Here is a 16,854-nt window from a genome sequence, read left to right on the forward strand (position 1 = left end):
TTTGTGCACCTCAAACAGGGTTACAGGGAGAACCCTTCATGAAAGCTGTTTATTTATTTTTTTCCTTTTCAACTCCAGAATGTTTGCTTAAAAAACTTCTTCTATCCCTTCTATTTATTTATTTATTTATTTATTGTTACGGGATATATATGAGGGTACAAATGTTTTATTATTCAATTTCTACTTTTAGTTAATCAACAGGAAATTGGGAAAGTGAATTTGGTAGCTGCTAGAATGATTCCATTAGAAAATAAGATACGATAGTATGAAGGATTCACCTAACGTTCTATCCACTTATTGATATGAACTTATCTGATTGCATTAACCTTTATGTGTGCTTAATTTTTCATAATTAAGTGTAATTAAGGTAAATATAGTATATGACAGTGTAAATCTTTTCTTTTATTGTAATTTTTTTAATTGTTTTATTTTTTTTATTTTTTCTGTGAGAAAAGAATCAAAATTTTATGGTAATAAATCATCTATTAATCCTACCTCCCCCTTATTCGGAAACAAATCACACATGATAAGGTCAAAGAAAAAGTAAGAAAGCAGACAATAGAAAGAGGAGCTTTATCACTTTTATTTCATTTATACTTGAGCTGTTGAGCAACTGTGCCAACAATCTGATACACTACCATTTTTGGAAAACACAAAAAACCCAAAAAAAAAAAAAATTATAAAATTTGTTTTCTAGTGTCAAACATAAATACCAAGTATCAAATTCCAAGGAATTCAGAAATTTTGAATTTTGATCAGTTTCAGGGTTTTTCTGTTTTGGAACTCAGTTTTGGGTTTCTGATTGCCAAGTTTCTTCATGTCTTTCTCTGTTTCTCCCCACCAACTCAGTTGCTGTCCTCGTCTCCCACCAGGTTCTTCCCCTTCTCTCTTTTTCCCATTTTTATCTAATTCCTGCTTTCGCTTTTACGTGTGCACGTGCGTATAGTCATATAGGACATTGCTAGGCTTTACAATTATGGCGTATGTACATTTATTGTGTTACGTTATTACTGTAATTAGACGATTCCTGGCACAATCTCTGACTTTGTTAATATTACTTGGCCAGAATATTGTAGAATATCCTGTTCTATAAACAGAACAGCTAATGCTGATATACAGGTAGTGTAATTTATCATTTCAATCTTCTACATTCTTACAGAAATAAACTCCGTATGTAAACTAATTAGATATGTTAAACTCGATAATCAGAGGTTTGAGGATGCCAAAGAAAGAATACGAAACATGTTTCAAAAAGCTGAACTTTCAATATCAGCTTATGACACTGCGTGGGTAGCAATGACCCCTTCTCCTGTTACTCCAAATACTCCTTGTTTTCCAAAGAGTATAGAATGGATATTAGAGAACCAGCTGTGTGATGGCTCATGGGGTGTTCTTGATCATCGTGATACTTCTCTAATCAAAGACTCGCTTTCTTCCACACTGGCTTGTGTCCTCGCGCTCAAAAGATGGTCTGTAGGAGAAGAACAGATGACAAAGGGTAAACTCTTAGGGACTTGCTGCATGAATTTCTGAAAGGAAGAAACTGAATTTTTTTTGTTTTTTTCTCCTTTGGCAGGCCTTGACTTTATTGTGTCACATTTTGCTTCGGCAATGGATGAAGAGCAGCATTCTCCTATTGGATTTGATGTTATTTTTCCTAGTATGATTGAGAAGGCTCTTAATATGGAAGTGAATCTTCATTTGGCGCCTTCAGATATCGATGCTGTGCTTCGAAAGAAGGATTTAGAGCTCAAAAGGTATGCTGTTTCATTCCAGTTCTCGTATTTATAGCCGTGAATCTTGTGATGTTTACACTTTACAATTTACATTTAAGAGCTGTCAAACAGTCAAAATCCATGCAAGTGCAGTTTATACTGGATGATTAAGTTCTGTTCTTTCAGAACAAAAACATAACATTTCTCTGTATTATTGTCAGAATCCGTGGAAAGGACTCCAAGGCAAGGAATTTATTTTTGGCATATATTTCAGAAGCAATGGGAGGATCACAAGACTGGAAAATGGTAATGGATTATCAAAGGAAGAATGGCTCTTTGTTTAATTCACCATCCACAACAGCAGCTGCTTTTTCTGCGCTCCAAGATCCAAATTGTTACAGCTATCTGTCTTCAGTCTTGCAGAAATTTGCAAATGCAGGTTACCTGCTTATTTCTGCTATGTCTACTGTATTAACATTTATGTATTATGCTTAAATTTTACGGTTTTTTTTATTTTCAGTCCCAACTGCATACCCACTTGATGCATATTTCCGGCTTCATATGGTTGACAACCTTCAAAAATTAGGAATCAATGGGCATTTTAAAGAAGAGATTGCTTCTGCGTTGAATGAAACTTTCAGGTTCGATTTGAGCATGTAGTATACGTGTTGGTCAAATAACATTTGATGAAAGTATGGAGTATATCATTAAAGTTAGTTCTAGTTGGTATATTATATAACCTGTGAACTTATTGTTAATGGGCAGACTGTGGGAGCAAGGAAATGAAGAGATTTTTTCTGATGTCATTACCACTAGGATGGCATTTCGGTTGCTACGTGGCAATGGATATGATGTATCTTCAGGTATGTTTTTATACTTATCATTAACCTGGTGTTTGATCTCAATGGTAATAAGATATTCTATGTATGGTTTTGGTGGTGATAGTATATACTAGTTATTGAATCAACATGCAATTTTTCTTGTTTGTATAGAACTGTTGGCTGAAGTCCATGATGAAGACTGCTGTTTTCACCAATTCGGAGGACGCTCAGAGGACATAAGATCTGCTTTGGAACTCTTTAGGGCATCTCAACTTAAAATATATGCTCATGAATCTTATCTAGAGAAGCAAGAAACAAATTCTAGGCACTTTCTTGAAGGGAAAATCTCTGAACATTCAACACAAGCAGACAAGCTCAGAAAAAATCTAATCCAAGAGGTAATATGTTCATAAATACATGCCATTTCTATAGAACATCAGAGGCATCTAGTAGGCTCATCACTTTTCTGTTTTACAGGTTGCTGACAGCCTAAAGAGCCCCTATCATGCAAATTTAGAGCGCTTGCAAAGCAGAAAATTCATTGAACAAAATAACTTGGATGAAATAAAGATTTTGAAGTCTTCTTTAAGGTAGGAATCTGATAATCTTCCGAATTTGTATCATGTTTGACTCATAATATTTTCGTTTGTAATTGGCTATCTGTTCTCAAATGTTCATGATAATATGATCCATATCTCAGCTGCACTAACTTTTGCAATAAAGTTTTCCTACAACTAGCAAGGGATGATTTTAGCTATTGCCAATCCATACATCTCCAGGAATTCAAACTACTTCAGAGGTATACACTGCCTTAACTTGTTTTCATAATTTTCTAACTTAAACAAGCTGCAGAAATTCTTGAGCACAATATCACACCTGTAATGTAGCTTTCTTATGTTCTCATCGAACGCTCCAAACTTATTTTCAATGTAAAAGCAGATGGCTTGCAGAATGTAAACTGGACCAATTAGCCTTTTCTAGGCAGAAGCTTAGCTACTGCTACTTTTCTGCTGCTGCAAGCTTTTCCTCTCCTGAACTAGCTGATGCACGCATTTCATGGGCAAAGAACGGCGTTCTGACTACTGTGGTTGATGACTTCTTTGATGTTGGAAGCTCAGAAGAAGAGCAACTAAATCTTATTCAGTTGTTTGACAAGTATGTGTTCTTACCCTACTCCCTAGACACACAAGCCACAACTCCCTCTCCCCCTAAATTGCGTCGAGTGATATAAAACCAGCTGAAATTGGCAGGTGGGATGCAGATAAGAGAATCCAAACCTGTTCGGAGAATGTTCACATCATATTCTCAGCAGTCCGGGACAGCATTTGTGAAATTGCTGAAAAAGCATGTACTTGGCAAGATCGTAACATAACTAATCACTTGGTTGAGATTGTAAGCTTTCATATCTTCTTTGTTGCTCTTCCATAATACGCAAGCCATGAGACGGGGTAATGTTTAATCTGTTCCTTGGGACTGATTGTGTGACAGTGGTTGAGCCTCGTAAAGTCTATGTGGAAAGAAGCAGAGATAGCGAGGAACAAGTCAGTACCTACAGAGGAAGAATACATGGACAATGGCTACATATCTTTTGCCTTAGGGCCAATCGTTCTTCCAGCTCTGTATTTCATCGGTCCCAAGCTATCTGAGGAGGTTATTAGAAGTGATGAGTACCATAATCTATTCAAGTTGATGAGCACTTGCGGCCGCCTCCTCAACGATTACCAAGGCTTTCAGGTAAGTCACTTTGGTCATACTCATCTCCAAATAACAGGATTAGCTTAGTTTGTTTGCTTTTGTTTAAAAAAGATTAACATCTTGGCTGTTGCATCAGAGGGAAGCGGAGGAGGGGAAGCTTAACGCAGTGTCCTTGCGCATCCTTCACGAAAATGGAACTATAAACAAAGAAGATGCTATTGAAGACATAAGACAGACAATTGAAGACAAAAGAAGAGAGCTGCTGAGAATAGTATTGCGAGGCAATGTAGGTGTAGTTCCAAAAGATTGTAGGGAAGTGTTCTGGAAAATGAGCAAGGTGCTGCACTTTTTCTACATGAAGGATGATGGGTTTACTTCTGATGATATGAAAGATGTTGTAAAGGCAGTTCTTCATGACCCCATTGATTAAGCGTAAAATACAGTATTTTTTCATTTGAGAAAGCAAAATAAGGGGAAGAATCAAGAAAAGAATTCTTTCAGATTTTTGTATTGATTAAATTCAACTCTAGGCCTTCATGTCCGTCTTAAGCCCGTTATTAAGTCATTAAATCACAAAGAGCTAAGCATTGCAATATGATTATTAAGTGAGATTTTGGTTTTATTTTTGAAACCTAAAAAGCAAAGCTATAGATCATATTCCCTTAAGTCATTGGTTACTTATTAAAGAATGCTAATAGTTTAAGTCATTGAAACCAAAAAGGCATGATTACCCAAAAATATGCCAAAAAAGGAAATCATATTATACAAATATTCTTTTAAAAGATTTTGGCAAGAAAATATTCTTTGCTACTACTATGCAGTTGTCAAGGCAAGATCAAGAACAGAAAAATAAAATAGTAGCACAATAGTTATAACAGTGAAAGTTCACGGTGTTTCCAAGCTTAACATGCTAAACATTATTAACAATAAACAAGATACACATAAATACTTATTACTTTAAATACTTCTGCTTTCTTATCTCATACCACTGTAAGCGCCCATCTAAATTACACGATACACCAGAGATCACAAAGAAATGGACCATTAGTCTTCCATCTCTCTACTAAATCGAAAGTTTGTTCTTAACCAACTCCGCCTCATAGGTCTTCAAAAGTGTATCCTTCTTTGCCAGTTCAGAATATAGCCTGCTGAGTTCTTCCTCTTGAGCTGCAACAAAAAACACACTATTATCAATAACACATTCAGAATAAAACTTGCGAAGTAGAGAGTTAAGCCATGTTCGTTTCAACTGTACCGAATGGAATTGAAAATTAAGGACAAAAGAATAGGACAACAGGGTATTAGTACTCTACCTGCCAAAACCTTCTTAAGGTTGCCAACCTCCTCAACATCACCACACGAACATTGTTCTCTGTTTTAGATTCCTTTGACACATTCTTTTTAGTCCTCCTGCTGCTTTCCTGCTTTTTGTTTGGCACCACTCTATTCCAGGCTGCCTTTTAAGATACGCCTGATAAGATTTACTCAAGACCGCCAAACATGATTGTAATTATAAATTTAACAATTGTATACAACAGTGAATATAAAGAGGAGAAAACAAACTGTTCATCAGCAACTAATAACACAAATGTAAGCAAGAATAATGAGAGAGGGCTTCAAGCTATGTAGTAATCAATAACAAATAATTTCATTCAATAAACACCATTAACAACTTATTATGTAACACAATCATGCTCAAGTTCAGATGCAATAGCAATTAAAAAATCTTAATCTGAACACAAATCAGCAATTCAATTGCAAAACCATACATATTGACTACAGTATTGAACAAATTTGACATCTCAGAAGTCAGAACAGCAATAATAATAGCAATGCACAGCAGCACAGGCAGATCATGCTTTATAGCACAGCTATCAGAAGATATCATGTTGAAAGGCCTATCAATGCATAAACTCATATCATTACTTATCACAATGTACCCGACAGAGTAACCAGACAGCTTCCGATTCTTGCTGACTGAGCAGTTCGTAGTTGAACTGTGCTCAACACGTACAACGTGATCTATACTCGCCAAGTTCGATAACCTCTAGCTCAAAACGTGCTTGTCAAATTGGGTCATTGCTCGTCTCAAACTCGTTATAGTAATTGGTGAGCCCAAACACGAAAAAAAAAAAACCCATTTGAAGTTTTGTTCAATTACAAAAAATTCTTTCATAGTCCAGCAAAGCTCAAGTATTTAAGTCCATGAAACCAAGGCTCATACTAAGGTCCTTACTCCTTAAGACATTAATAATCTGATAGTGTAAGTTAAGATTTTAAAAAAAATAACATGAATATAACGCTCGAAACAACCTGACTTGCCGGATGCCTTCCCAAACGTGTAGATCATACCATCAGCCACAAACGCACAAGGAGATTCCTTGGAGGCATTGAGGGAAGGCAACTCGGTCAGAATTGTTCATGTCAAGGACATGTACAGCTCTATATAGGTCTTCGTCAAGCTTATCAGATTTAACACCTCCAAAGAAGTATAGTTTGGATCCGAGATTAACGAATTCAGTACGGTATAGAAACTTACGCTGAGGGAAGATTACCAAGAGTGACAACACTTGAAACCCCTCAGAATCAGAATCGACCTCCAGATCACTTGGTAGGTCAATCGTATACAGCGAATGAGGCATCTCATTAGTTCCATGCTCCACTAGTAGGCAAATTTTTAGTTGCGATTCATTCATTTTTGATGCCTGAAGATATTAATTATTTTATTGGCCAATTCAAAAATTACATAAGTAAATTATTGATGAAAATGCTAAAAAATCAAATAATGAATCAGGTTACATTAATAAGTTGAATTAGTAGATCAAATTAGAAAGAATGCAACTAAATTACTTGTAATGCTAAAATTGAATTCTTAAAATTGAATTATCAATATAGTCGCTTGTAATCTTTCATAATCTTAGTATTTAGAACCAATAGTTAAGATTTTCGAACCCTAAATTTACTGCAGTGACATAAATTAAAGGAAAATTTGTGAAGAAGGTCCTTTTAAGTAGACCTTTTTGTGACAAGGCCCTTTTATAAAAAAGATGGCACAAAAGGTCCTTATATAATGTTTGGGTTATGAGGAAGGTCCTTTGACCATTTTCCGACGTTGATTTTTTTATTTTCCGGCAAAAAAAATCACACTAAAGTTCCCTTTTTTCTACCTCCTCTTTTTCCCTCGTTTTCCGTTTTCCCCCCTGTTAAACCCGAATTTCTGAAAATAATTAACACTAAAACTTTAATTTTAATCATATAAATTAAAATTGAAGGATATTCAAAGTAATTCAAGGCTATCCTCCCCACAATGAGAGAAAACAGGGAAAAAAGAGAATTTAATAAGTTACGTGCTTTACACGTGGCTTTTTTTGGCCGGAAAATAAAAAAGTCAATGCCGGAAAATGGTCAAAGGACCCTCCTCACAACCCAAACACGATTATCCATTTTCCTCAATACCCCCCTATTTCCACTTCTATTATTATTATTATTATTATTATTATTTTCTCCAGATTATCCATTTTCCTCAATACTAAAAAAAAAAAAAACCCAATAAGTTACCTATTTTAATATATCTACCAATATTACAAGAAATCTATATTATTATTTCACAGTTTTTCCTAACTTTTCCGCATAACACATCAAAATCAATTGTTAAAAATAAAAAAAAAAAAAAAAAATACAACCACCATAAGATCCACTATTTTCCTTAAAAAAAATAACAATTGTTTATATTTAATCACTCAATAATCACCTTTTTATTAATTCAATAATAATCAAAATCAAAATAGCACATTTTCTATTTGGCTGGCCACACTAACTAGCTAGGTGACCCCTGTCGGAATAACCTTTGACTAAGTAATCCCTGGCTGACTGAATAACCTTTGACTGAGTAACCTCTGACTGAGTAACCCATGACTGACCGAATATCCCCTGACTGATAACCCTCAATTAACCGAGTAACCCAAATAACCCCTGATCGAGTAACCCCTAAGTTAACCGAGTAACCCTTGACCAACTAAGTAACACCTAAACAAATAACCTGGCTACACGGTGGCCAGCCACATATGAAACTTTGTGAAACAATATATACATAATGTTTTCTACCCATCCCAATGATTTTGTTTTTTTTTTAACAAAGAACCTCAATAATTACCAACATTTCTGTTTGTGTTGTTTTCTTTCGCGTATAATATAATCTGTGCAAATGATAAAAAAAAAATAATAAATAAATAAATAATCTGTGCATTAGCATGGATATGCTCATTGGCTAATATTTCTACATAACGTTCAATTAAGTACCTAATTATTAATTCAATAATCATCAACACAAAATAAATATATAATATGTTTTCTGTGGGACAACCTCCCAGTGTGTCTGCTTGCACAAAAACAAAGTAACCCCAATAACATTGACAGAGTAACACTTATAATACTAACGGGGTTAACTCTATAAAATTGAATGGATAATTAACCCCTATAAAACTGATAAAATAACTCCAATAATAGCTGGCCATACGGTGTGACTAGCCACATATAAGAGCTAGTTACCATATTAAATTTAACTTCCCGTATTTGAAATAGAATTTTTGTTAGGGTAATGCTAATTTACTTTCTTTTTAGTTTTAAGTTGGGAATTTATCAACAATTCACGAGTAAATTGGTGCATTAAATGTTAATTTTATGTCTATTCTTGCATATATCTTTTTCCTTTTTGTTATTAGATTTTTTGTAATATCATTCAGTAAAATATATATCCCGTGCATTGCACGGATACACTCTAGTTACCTATAAAATGAATTTTCATTCTATTCTTCTCCTTTCCATTTCCTTAACCTATTCGTATTCGCTTTCACACTCTTCCCTTAACCGATTAACAAAACCAAACTTCTTGAACACACCACCCACCAACCCTAAAATCCTATCGGGAAAATTCAAGTTTATCTCTGAGATAAACATGAAAATATATCTCCTCTCACAATATATTATTTTATTAGTAAAGTGACCAAGGAGATTAAGTTAATCTCTAATCTCAAAGATTAACTGGGCCCTCCATCCAGACATCAAAACACACCCCAAATGTATAATTTGCAAAAAATGATTTTTATAAGAGCTGTTTGGTGAGACCAGTGAAAGAAAGGAAAGGAAACACCTTTGAGGTAAAGGGTTTAGCGTATTGCGTAACTACTAATTAAGGTTTAAGAAATTACACCACTGCAAATCAATTCAACTCCTCTTCAACAATGGAGTTATCGCAAGAGAAAATCCCTAATTGTCGACAAAAATTACAAATTATGGAGTTGTTCCACGGTTGAATTGGGAAGAATTATTCTTTTCTCTTCTTCTCTTAATTCCATCGCAAAAGCTCTAATCAGGGTAGGATTTACCCTAATTCCTCATTTCAATTCATTAAAACCCTAATTTTGAAATCCGAACATTCATTAATTGAATATTGCTATTTGATAATCTTTTGAAATCCTCATTTTAGGTACTTTTGCATTATTTCCATTTATTTATTATTTATTTTTTAGTAAATAAGTTGAAATTGCGATTTTGTAGAAAGGGTTTGAGTAATGGAACTTCAGATTCAGAGGAAATGTTGGCTATGCTTTACACTATGGCTGTTATGAGGTGAGTTTATTTCACTAATTTAGCTGTTTTTTTTTTTTTTTTTTTTTTTTTTGGTATGTTATTTATTTATTTGCATCATCTTGGATATTTCTAATTGCATAAACAATTTATTAGACAGTTTGTGAGAGCCACCTTAATAGTATGTACTTATGAGGATTGTATTATGATTGATGAAAACTGTAGAAAGCTAAACTTTGGAATTGTGGATGTTTTGGGTTCGAAATGTTTGATTGGTATATACTAATAAAGAGAAACTAAACTTTGGAATTGTGGAAAATTGGTATATGCAGATTCAAAATGAATACTAGGGTAGAATGGTTTATATCATTATCTGCACAAGAATCATATCCAAAAAAACTTCTGCATGAAGCATATCAAAAAGCTTCTAACACAGATATTGCATGAATGATGTTCAGTCACCAAACTCCGTCTTTCATTCATTTTCTGCTTAATTTCTATTACGAAACTAATGACAGTTTGTCACGAGCATATCGTGTTTCACCATCCTTTTTATCCATCCCAAACCTATGTAAAAGATTGGGATGAGGATGATAGATCAACCCATGATATATATACACACAAGCTAATATCTGGTTTAGTAAAAAAGCATAGTATTTAGCACAAAATATGGACCAGAAAAAGCTCGAGATCAAAGGCAAGGTTTGTGTAACAGGGGCCTCAGGGTATTTAGCCTCTTGGCTGGTCAAGCGCCTCCTTTCGTCTGGCTATTTCGTCATTGGAACAGTCAGGGACCCAGGTTCATCCAATTTTCTATGCTCTTCTTCACTTTGTGCTAATCTAAGTGTTAGATGATTTGTATGGACTAAGGATAATTTTTTCTTATAATGTATTCTATATAATGATTATGGGGCTCTACTAATAATGAATTAATACGTGAAATAATAGGTGATAAGAAAAAAGTGGAGCATTTGTGGAGGCTTGATGGGGCAAAAGAGAGGCTGAAATTAGTAAAGGCTGATTTAATGGAAGAGGGAAGCTTTGATGAAGCAGTTAATGGTTGTGAAGGTGTATTTCACACTGCTTCCCCTGTTTCAGGATCCAAGAAAGATCCAAAGGTGATTACTCAGCTCCAAAAGATTTTACATTAATTTTTATACTGTTATACTTGATATATTAATGTTACTTGTTAATTACTGTATTTTTGATACTTGTTATACGAGTAATGGGAGTTTACTATCAATTGTGCCTGCAATTTACATTTAGAAGTTTTCTCAATATATAATTTTAGGACTATTTAATTATTGGGAGTAAATTCTTGTAAAAATAATCAGGCAGAAATTCTGGAACCTGCAATAAAGGGAACACTGAATGTGCTTCGGTCATGCAAGAAGAACCCATCACTAAGACGTGTGGTTCTTACCTCATCTTCTTCAACTGTTAGAATAAGAGTGGATATTGATCCTGATGTTCCACTTGATGAATCAGTTTGGAGCTCCACTGAAGTTTGTGAACAATTCCAGGTCTCATAATGTATCTCATGCTGTTAATTCTATTATTTTCATTTCATTGACTATGAAACTGTTGTTTGTAAAGTGAACAACAAGAATTCCATCATAAATAGTGATTTCTATATTCAATATTACAACTGAACTGTGTTAGTTTGCAAATAAATGACGTGTTTCCGCATGAATATAGGTATGGTATGCACTGTCAAAAATCGAGGCAGAGAAAGCAGCATGGAACTTCTGCAAGGAGAACAACATCGATTTAGTGACTATCCTTCCTGCTTTTATAATTGGACCTAGTCTTCCTCCTAATCTTTGCTCTACTGCCTCTGATGTTCTTGGCTTGTTTAAAGGTATCTGGACATCTGTAGACTATATTGTCGCGAATCATTCACAGAAACCATGTATTATTGTTTATTTCTTAAGAACGTTTTCCTCATTCCACTTGCTCTTCTGAGAGGAAAAATAGTATTTGCCAGTCATTTGTTTCTACTTATCATGTTATTAGCTCCTAACTACTCAAATAACTAACAGGGGAAACAAGCAAGTTTGAGTTTCATGGAAGGATGGGATATGTTCACATTGACGACATAGCTCTGTGCCACATCTTGGTTTTTGAGCATAAAGAAGCGCGTGGTCGATACCTTTGTAGCTCCACTATTATGGAGCATTATGAATTAGCGTCATTTCTAGCATCCCGATACCCGTCTTATCCTATTCCAAAAGGGTAAATCACTTCATCTTTAACTATTTATTTTTAATGGGTTCATCTTTTAACTGTTTGATGGCTAGCATGAAGGCAGGTCTTTATCTTCCTGTTTTGAGTGCTAATGAGAAATATGAGGTGGTATACTTGTATAGCTTTAATCAAACCCCAAAGTTAGTACCCTGAAGTATTTTCCGTACTGCATATTGTGTAGAGGAGTATGGATTTCGATATCCTTAACTCCTGTATAGTACTATGTAAAAGACATGTTGTAGTTGTCTATCTATAACAAATTGCACCTACTCTAAATCTCACGGGATCGCCAGCACTAATGGTGCTCCTAGGTCCAAATCCGGTTCTTCTCATACCAAGCATGTGTTGTGTGTCATTTATCAGGTTCACGAAGTTGGATAGGCCATATTACACCTACAACACTTCCAAGATTGAGAGTTTAGGGTTCAAGTTCAAGCCACTGGAAGAGATGTTTGATGACACTGTAAAATCACTTATAATGCAGGGCCATCTTCAGGAGACCATTACCACATATGTGTGTATTTGAAATCATGGAGCTTAGTGCTTTTGATCAAATTCCGTATTACCTTAAAAACAAAATCAACTTATGTTACATTCGAATTTCAGAAAACAACAAAACTATATATGAACTTTTTTTTCGATATAGCTTGACTCCTTGTCACATACTAGTTAGTGATGTATTTTTCGATCAAATTCGTAGGGGGGAGCCTGTAATATAAAGGTTTCATATAATGAAACAATGAGCTGACATTGTCCTGTTTATCTCCTAGATATGCATCACTTTCACGATCTCAAGGGTCTTGTTGCTTTGCTTCAAAATTTTTGGTACTCCGTAGAAAAGTTTGTAGTTGTGCTGCATTAACAGTTAAAACATGGAGTTCTGAAAGATAAAACTTGTCCAGGATGAACAGTTGAAACATGGAGTTTTCCCTCTGAACACCACAAACATACCCTACAACTTCGCAACTTGCAAGTGCCATTAAGTTGTTGAACACAACATCTTGATCAGATTGGAAGATGCATGCATTAATGGATATTGCAATTAAGTTGTGCTAGTTTCTCAAAAGAAATTCCCATGCACGTTTTTTTCATTTAACCATGTAATGTGTGGTACAAATTATTCTTGATGTGTATGTAACATCCAATTAATCAATCAATCAATCAATGAGTATTTTTCTCTTTTTTGTAAAATTAACCATCATATCATTTGTGTTACTACAAGCTTAGCCTTCGCTACTACTGCACGCACACGTTTGCTTTCTCATGTGAATTGCAGCACATCATTTGCTCTCCTGTCCTCCTTCCAGGTACTCTATTCTATTCTTATCTCCCGTAATTTGAAATGCTTCAATAATGAATAATTGCCAAGTGGGTGAGCTTAAAGCTTAAACCAAGTAATTAGTTTGAAAATGATGATATTGCAACTTAAAACACCATCTGGTTAAGTTTATGTTATTATAATCATGCGCATGTATGCTACATTGTTACCAGTCTTGTTACGAAACATAATTGTGAATAATTAGTGGTTTGTTTTTGGTCATGTGATGCCTTTTGATTTGGTAATTCTAAAAATAGCATCGTAATTTTCGACACAAAAGATGGAGCAGGAAAAGCCTCAGATCAAAGGCAAGGTTTGTGTAACAGGGGCCTCAGGGTATCTAGCTTCTTGGCTGGTCAAGCGCCTCCTTTTGTCTGGCTATTTTGTCACTGGAACAGTCAGAGACCCAGGTTCATCCAATTTTCTTCCCTTCCTACTAAAATACAACACTTTTAAAAGTGCTAAATTAGTATTAGATGATTCGAAAGGACTAAGGATAATACTACCTTTGTTTCTTATTATTTGCAACTTTGGTGGGTTGCACAGATGAGGAGAGGATAGAGAGAAATGACAACTCAAAAAGGAAAGAAAACATTTGCTGTAATATGAAACTCCTATTTTTATCAAATGTTGCAAATAATATGAAACGGGGGCAGTATTTTCTTATAATGTATCTATATACTTCTGCATCTGTTGATATAATGATTATGGAGCTCTACTAGTGTGAATTAATATGTGAAGTAATAGGTGATAAGAAAAAGGTGGAGCATTTGTGGAGGCTTGATGGGGCGAAAGAGAGGCTGAAATTAGTAAAGGCCGATTTAATGGAAGACGGAAGCTTTGATGAAGCAGTTAGAGGTTGTGAAGGTGTATTTCACACTGCTTCCCCTGTTTCAGGATCCAGGGAGCAAGACGCAAAGGTGAATACTATACTGAATACTCATCTACTCCACAATAATATTACATTGTTTTGTCATACAACTATTACACTTGTATATTATTGTTACTTGTTGATTATATTGTTTAAACATACACTTGTTATATGACTTATGGGAGTATGCCATCAATTATGCCAGCAAATTTACATTTAAAATATATCTCATTATGTAGTATTAGGACTAATTATCTACTGGAAACAATTCTTGTAAAATTTTCAGGCCAAAATATTGGAACCTGCAATAAAGGGAACATTGAACGTGCTTCGGTCTTGCAAGAAGAACCCATCACTAAGACGTGTGGTTCTTACCTCATCTTCTTCAGCTGTTAGAGTAAGAGAGGATATTGACCCTAATGTTCCACTTGATGAATCAGTTTGGAGCTCCACTGAACTTTGTGAACAATTCCAGGTGCTGTCATAATGTATCTCATATTCTCATGCTGTAAAATCTACCACTGAAATATGTTCAGTTTGCAAATTAATAACTGTGCATAGGTTCGTCACATGAATATAGGTATGGTATGCACTGTCAAAAATTGAGGCAGAGAAAGCAGCATGGAACTTCTGCAAGGAGAACCACATCGATTTAGTGACTATCCTTCCTGCTTTTATAATTGGACCTAGTCTTCCTCCTAATCTTTGCTCTACTGCCTCTGATATTCTTGGCTGGTTTAAAGGTATTTGGTTAAAGTTTGTGTGTTATATATCCTATACTCATTTTATAATGTGGGAATGTCTTACATAGTCGAATTACAGAAGATTGTACATTACTAGAGAGTTATCATCATATTTGCTCCTAATTATTCAAATAACTTACAGGAGAAACAAGCAAGTTCGAGAATAGCGGAAGCTTGGGATATGTTCACATTGACGACATAGCTCTGTGCCACATCTTGGTTTTTGAGCATCAAGAAGCACAAGGTCGATACCTTTGTTGCTCCACTGTTACGGAACCTTACGAATTAGCATCGTTTCTAGCATCTCAATATCCGTCTTACCCTATTCCAAAAGGGTAAATTACTTCATCTTTAACTATTTTATTGAAGGATAGCATGAAGGCAGGTTCAATCTACTTAATTTGAGTACATAACAATGAGAGAGATATATTATGGTATAATTGTATAGCTTTTTGTTAACAATTCGTTACTGATTTTCGTACTATGTAAATGATATGATGTGTCAATTAGATGTATAACGAAGTAATACTAGTCCATGTATCATGGGAGCACCAGGGCTAGTAGGTGCTCTTGGGTCCAAATCCGATCCGGCTCTTCTCATGTCAAAACATTTATTGCATGTGTTATGTTTTCAGGTTCACAAAGCTTGATAGGCCAGATTACACTTACAACACTTCCAAGATTGAGAGTTTAGGGTTCAAGTTCAAGCCACTGGAAGAGATGTTTGATGACACTGTAAAATCACTCATAATGCAGGGCCATCTTCAGTAAGTTAGCAATATCCTCAAAAATGTGTACTTGCTGAGAGCACTTAGACATAGTGATTTTGATCAAATTTCATATAACCTTAGAAAAAATGTCACTTTATGCTATATTACCTTATTATTGTATTTTTTTTTTCCTACTAAGTTTGGCTCCTTGTACAACAAAACTACATGTGTTCTATTTTCTCAACAAAATTTGGCTCTTTATCTCTCACATAGTCACATACTAGTACTACTGTATTTTTCCTTGATTTCGCCGCTATAAGCCTGTAATATAAATGTTTCATATAACGAAACAAATGAACTGAAATTGTCCATGTATCTCCTTCATATGCATATCACTCTCATAATCTCAAGGGACTTGTTGCGTCACTACGAATTTTTGGTACAAAAGTTTAATTTGTTACAGTGATGCACTGATAATATGCATCTCTGAAAGGCAAATCTTGTACTGCATTAACATACAGTTAAAACATGTAGTTTCCCCTCAAAACACTACAAACATACCCTACAACTTTGCAAGTGCCACAATATAGTTGAACACAAAAATCTTGATTAGATAGGAAGATGCATGCATTTATGGATATAGCAATTAACTTGTGGTGCTAGCTTCCCAAATGAAAAAAATACTATTTCCATGCATAAAATTTTCATTTAAGAATATAATGTGTGGTACAAATTATTCTTGGTGTGTAACATCCATTTAATCAATCAATCAGTTGTATATTACCAATAATAGTTATTAGCTTTGTACCAAGGTTGATATTATTTGGCGCATAAGACAAACAAAAACAACAATGATATATAAATAAACATTTGAATTAAATTGTCGTATTGGCCTACCACAAAATTACTCAATAATCATTTAATCAGTAGTCACAAACTCATCGCAAATATTACATTACTTTTAAGCTTATTTTATACGATCAACGAATCAAAGTGTAACTAGTGAAACCTTATAGTCAGTCATTCACAAGTGTTGTACAGCAAACTTAGAAAAATGATCTTGAAAACAAGTGAAGCAAACTTTAAGGAACGAATAAAGTATTACGTATTTGAGTTGCAGGACTAATAAACATAACCTCATGACGTAT

General features: G+C 34.7%; 3 protein-coding genes and 1 long non-coding RNA gene across 5 annotated transcripts; 3 read left to right on the forward strand and 1 right to left on the reverse strand.

The window, feature by feature from the left end:
- The first annotated feature begins 635 nt into the window (after positions 1-635).
- Positions 636-4,818, forward strand: LOC145560336 (ent-kaurene synthase-like 1). Its single transcript, XM_081621592.1, has 14 exons — positions 636-872; positions 1,067-1,119; positions 1,210-1,498; positions 1,577-1,757; positions 1,937-2,154; positions 2,236-2,356; positions 2,481-2,578; positions 2,708-2,934; positions 3,014-3,126; positions 3,237-3,335; positions 3,476-3,691; positions 3,787-3,928; positions 4,025-4,270; positions 4,368-4,818. The coding sequence occupies exons 1-14, from the start codon at positions 818-820 to the stop codon at positions 4,659-4,661; spliced, it is 2,352 nt and encodes a 783-aa protein (XP_081477718.1). The 5' UTR covers positions 636-817; the 3' UTR covers positions 4,662-4,818.
- Positions 4,819-5,081: 263 nt separating this feature from the next.
- Positions 5,082-6,923, reverse strand: LOC145560338 (uncharacterized). The gene is made up of 3 exons (XR_014093130.1): positions 6,545-6,923; positions 5,545-5,684; positions 5,082-5,398 (listed from the first exon to the last, which is right to left on the reverse strand). It is a non-coding gene; the product is annotated as an uncharacterized LOC145560338 (long non-coding RNA).
- A 2,960-nt stretch (positions 6,924-9,883) lies between these two features.
- LOC145558977 (tetraketide alpha-pyrone reductase 1-like) lies at positions 9,884-12,705 on the forward strand. Its single transcript, XM_081620358.1, has 6 exons — positions 9,884-10,616; positions 10,766-10,935; positions 11,152-11,340; positions 11,516-11,678; positions 11,860-12,052; positions 12,428-12,705. Exons 1-6 carry the CDS (start codon positions 10,487-10,489, stop codon positions 12,588-12,590), a joined length of 1,008 nt encoding a protein of 335 aa, XP_081476484.1. The 5' UTR covers positions 9,884-10,486; the 3' UTR covers positions 12,591-12,705.
- A 140-nt stretch (positions 12,706-12,845) lies between these two features.
- LOC145558978 (tetraketide alpha-pyrone reductase 1-like) lies at positions 12,846-16,025 on the forward strand. 2 transcript variants are annotated; one of them, XM_081620360.1, is made up of 7 exons: positions 12,846-13,371; positions 13,663-13,792; positions 14,130-14,302; positions 14,540-14,728; positions 14,834-14,996; positions 15,139-15,331; positions 15,632-16,025. In XM_081620360.1, exons 2-7 carry the CDS (start codon positions 13,663-13,665, stop codon positions 15,765-15,767), a joined length of 984 nt encoding a protein of 327 aa, XP_081476486.1. In that variant the 5' UTR covers positions 12,846-13,371; the 3' UTR covers positions 15,768-16,025. The 2 variants fall into 2 exon arrangements, with proteins under 2 accessions (XP_081476486.1, XP_081476485.1); XM_081620359.1 differs by having other exon boundaries at positions 12,846-13,792.
- Positions 16,026-16,854: the final 829 nt, after the last annotated feature.

The sequence above is a fragment of the Chenopodium album genome, chromosome 9 (genome assembly GCF_948465745.1).
Source record: "Chenopodium album chromosome 9, dcCheAlbu1.1, whole genome shotgun sequence".
NCBI lineage: Eukaryota > Viridiplantae > Streptophyta > Magnoliopsida > Caryophyllales > Amaranthaceae > Chenopodium > Chenopodium album.

Bases quoted from the DNA above. Each gene is read 5' to 3' on its own strand.
- LOC145560336 (XM_081621592.1), top strand. From the start codon at position 818: ATGTCTTTCTCTGTTTCTCCCCACCAACTCAGTTGCTGTCCTCGTCTC. The intron at 3,127-3,236 runs GTAGGAATCTGA...TCCATATCTCAG, and splicing joins ATTTTGAAGTCTTCTTTAAG to CTGCACTAACTTTTGCAATA. The intron at 3,336-3,475 runs GTATACACTGCC...ATGTAAAAGCAG, and splicing joins GAATTCAAACTACTTCAGAG to ATGGCTTGCAGAATGTAAAC.
- LOC145558977 (XM_081620358.1), top strand. From the start codon at position 10,487: ATGGACCAGAAAAAGCTCGAGATCAAAGGCAAGGTTTGTGTAACAGGG. The intron at 10,936-11,151 runs GTGATTACTCAG...AAAAATAATCAG, and splicing joins GATCCAAGAAAGATCCAAAG to GCAGAAATTCTGGAACCTGC. The intron at 11,679-11,859 runs GTATCTGGACAT...AATAACTAACAG, and splicing joins TGTTCTTGGCTTGTTTAAAG to GGGAAACAAGCAAGTTTGAG.
- LOC145558978 (XM_081620359.1), top strand. From the start codon at position 13,663: ATGGAGCAGGAAAAGCCTCAGATCAAAGGCAAGGTTTGTGTAACAGGG. The intron at 14,303-14,539 runs GTGAATACTATA...TAAAATTTTCAG, and splicing joins CCAGGGAGCAAGACGCAAAG to GCCAAAATATTGGAACCTGC. The intron at 15,332-15,631 runs GTAAATTACTTC...TTATGTTTTCAG, and splicing joins TCTTACCCTATTCCAAAAGG to GTTCACAAAGCTTGATAGGC.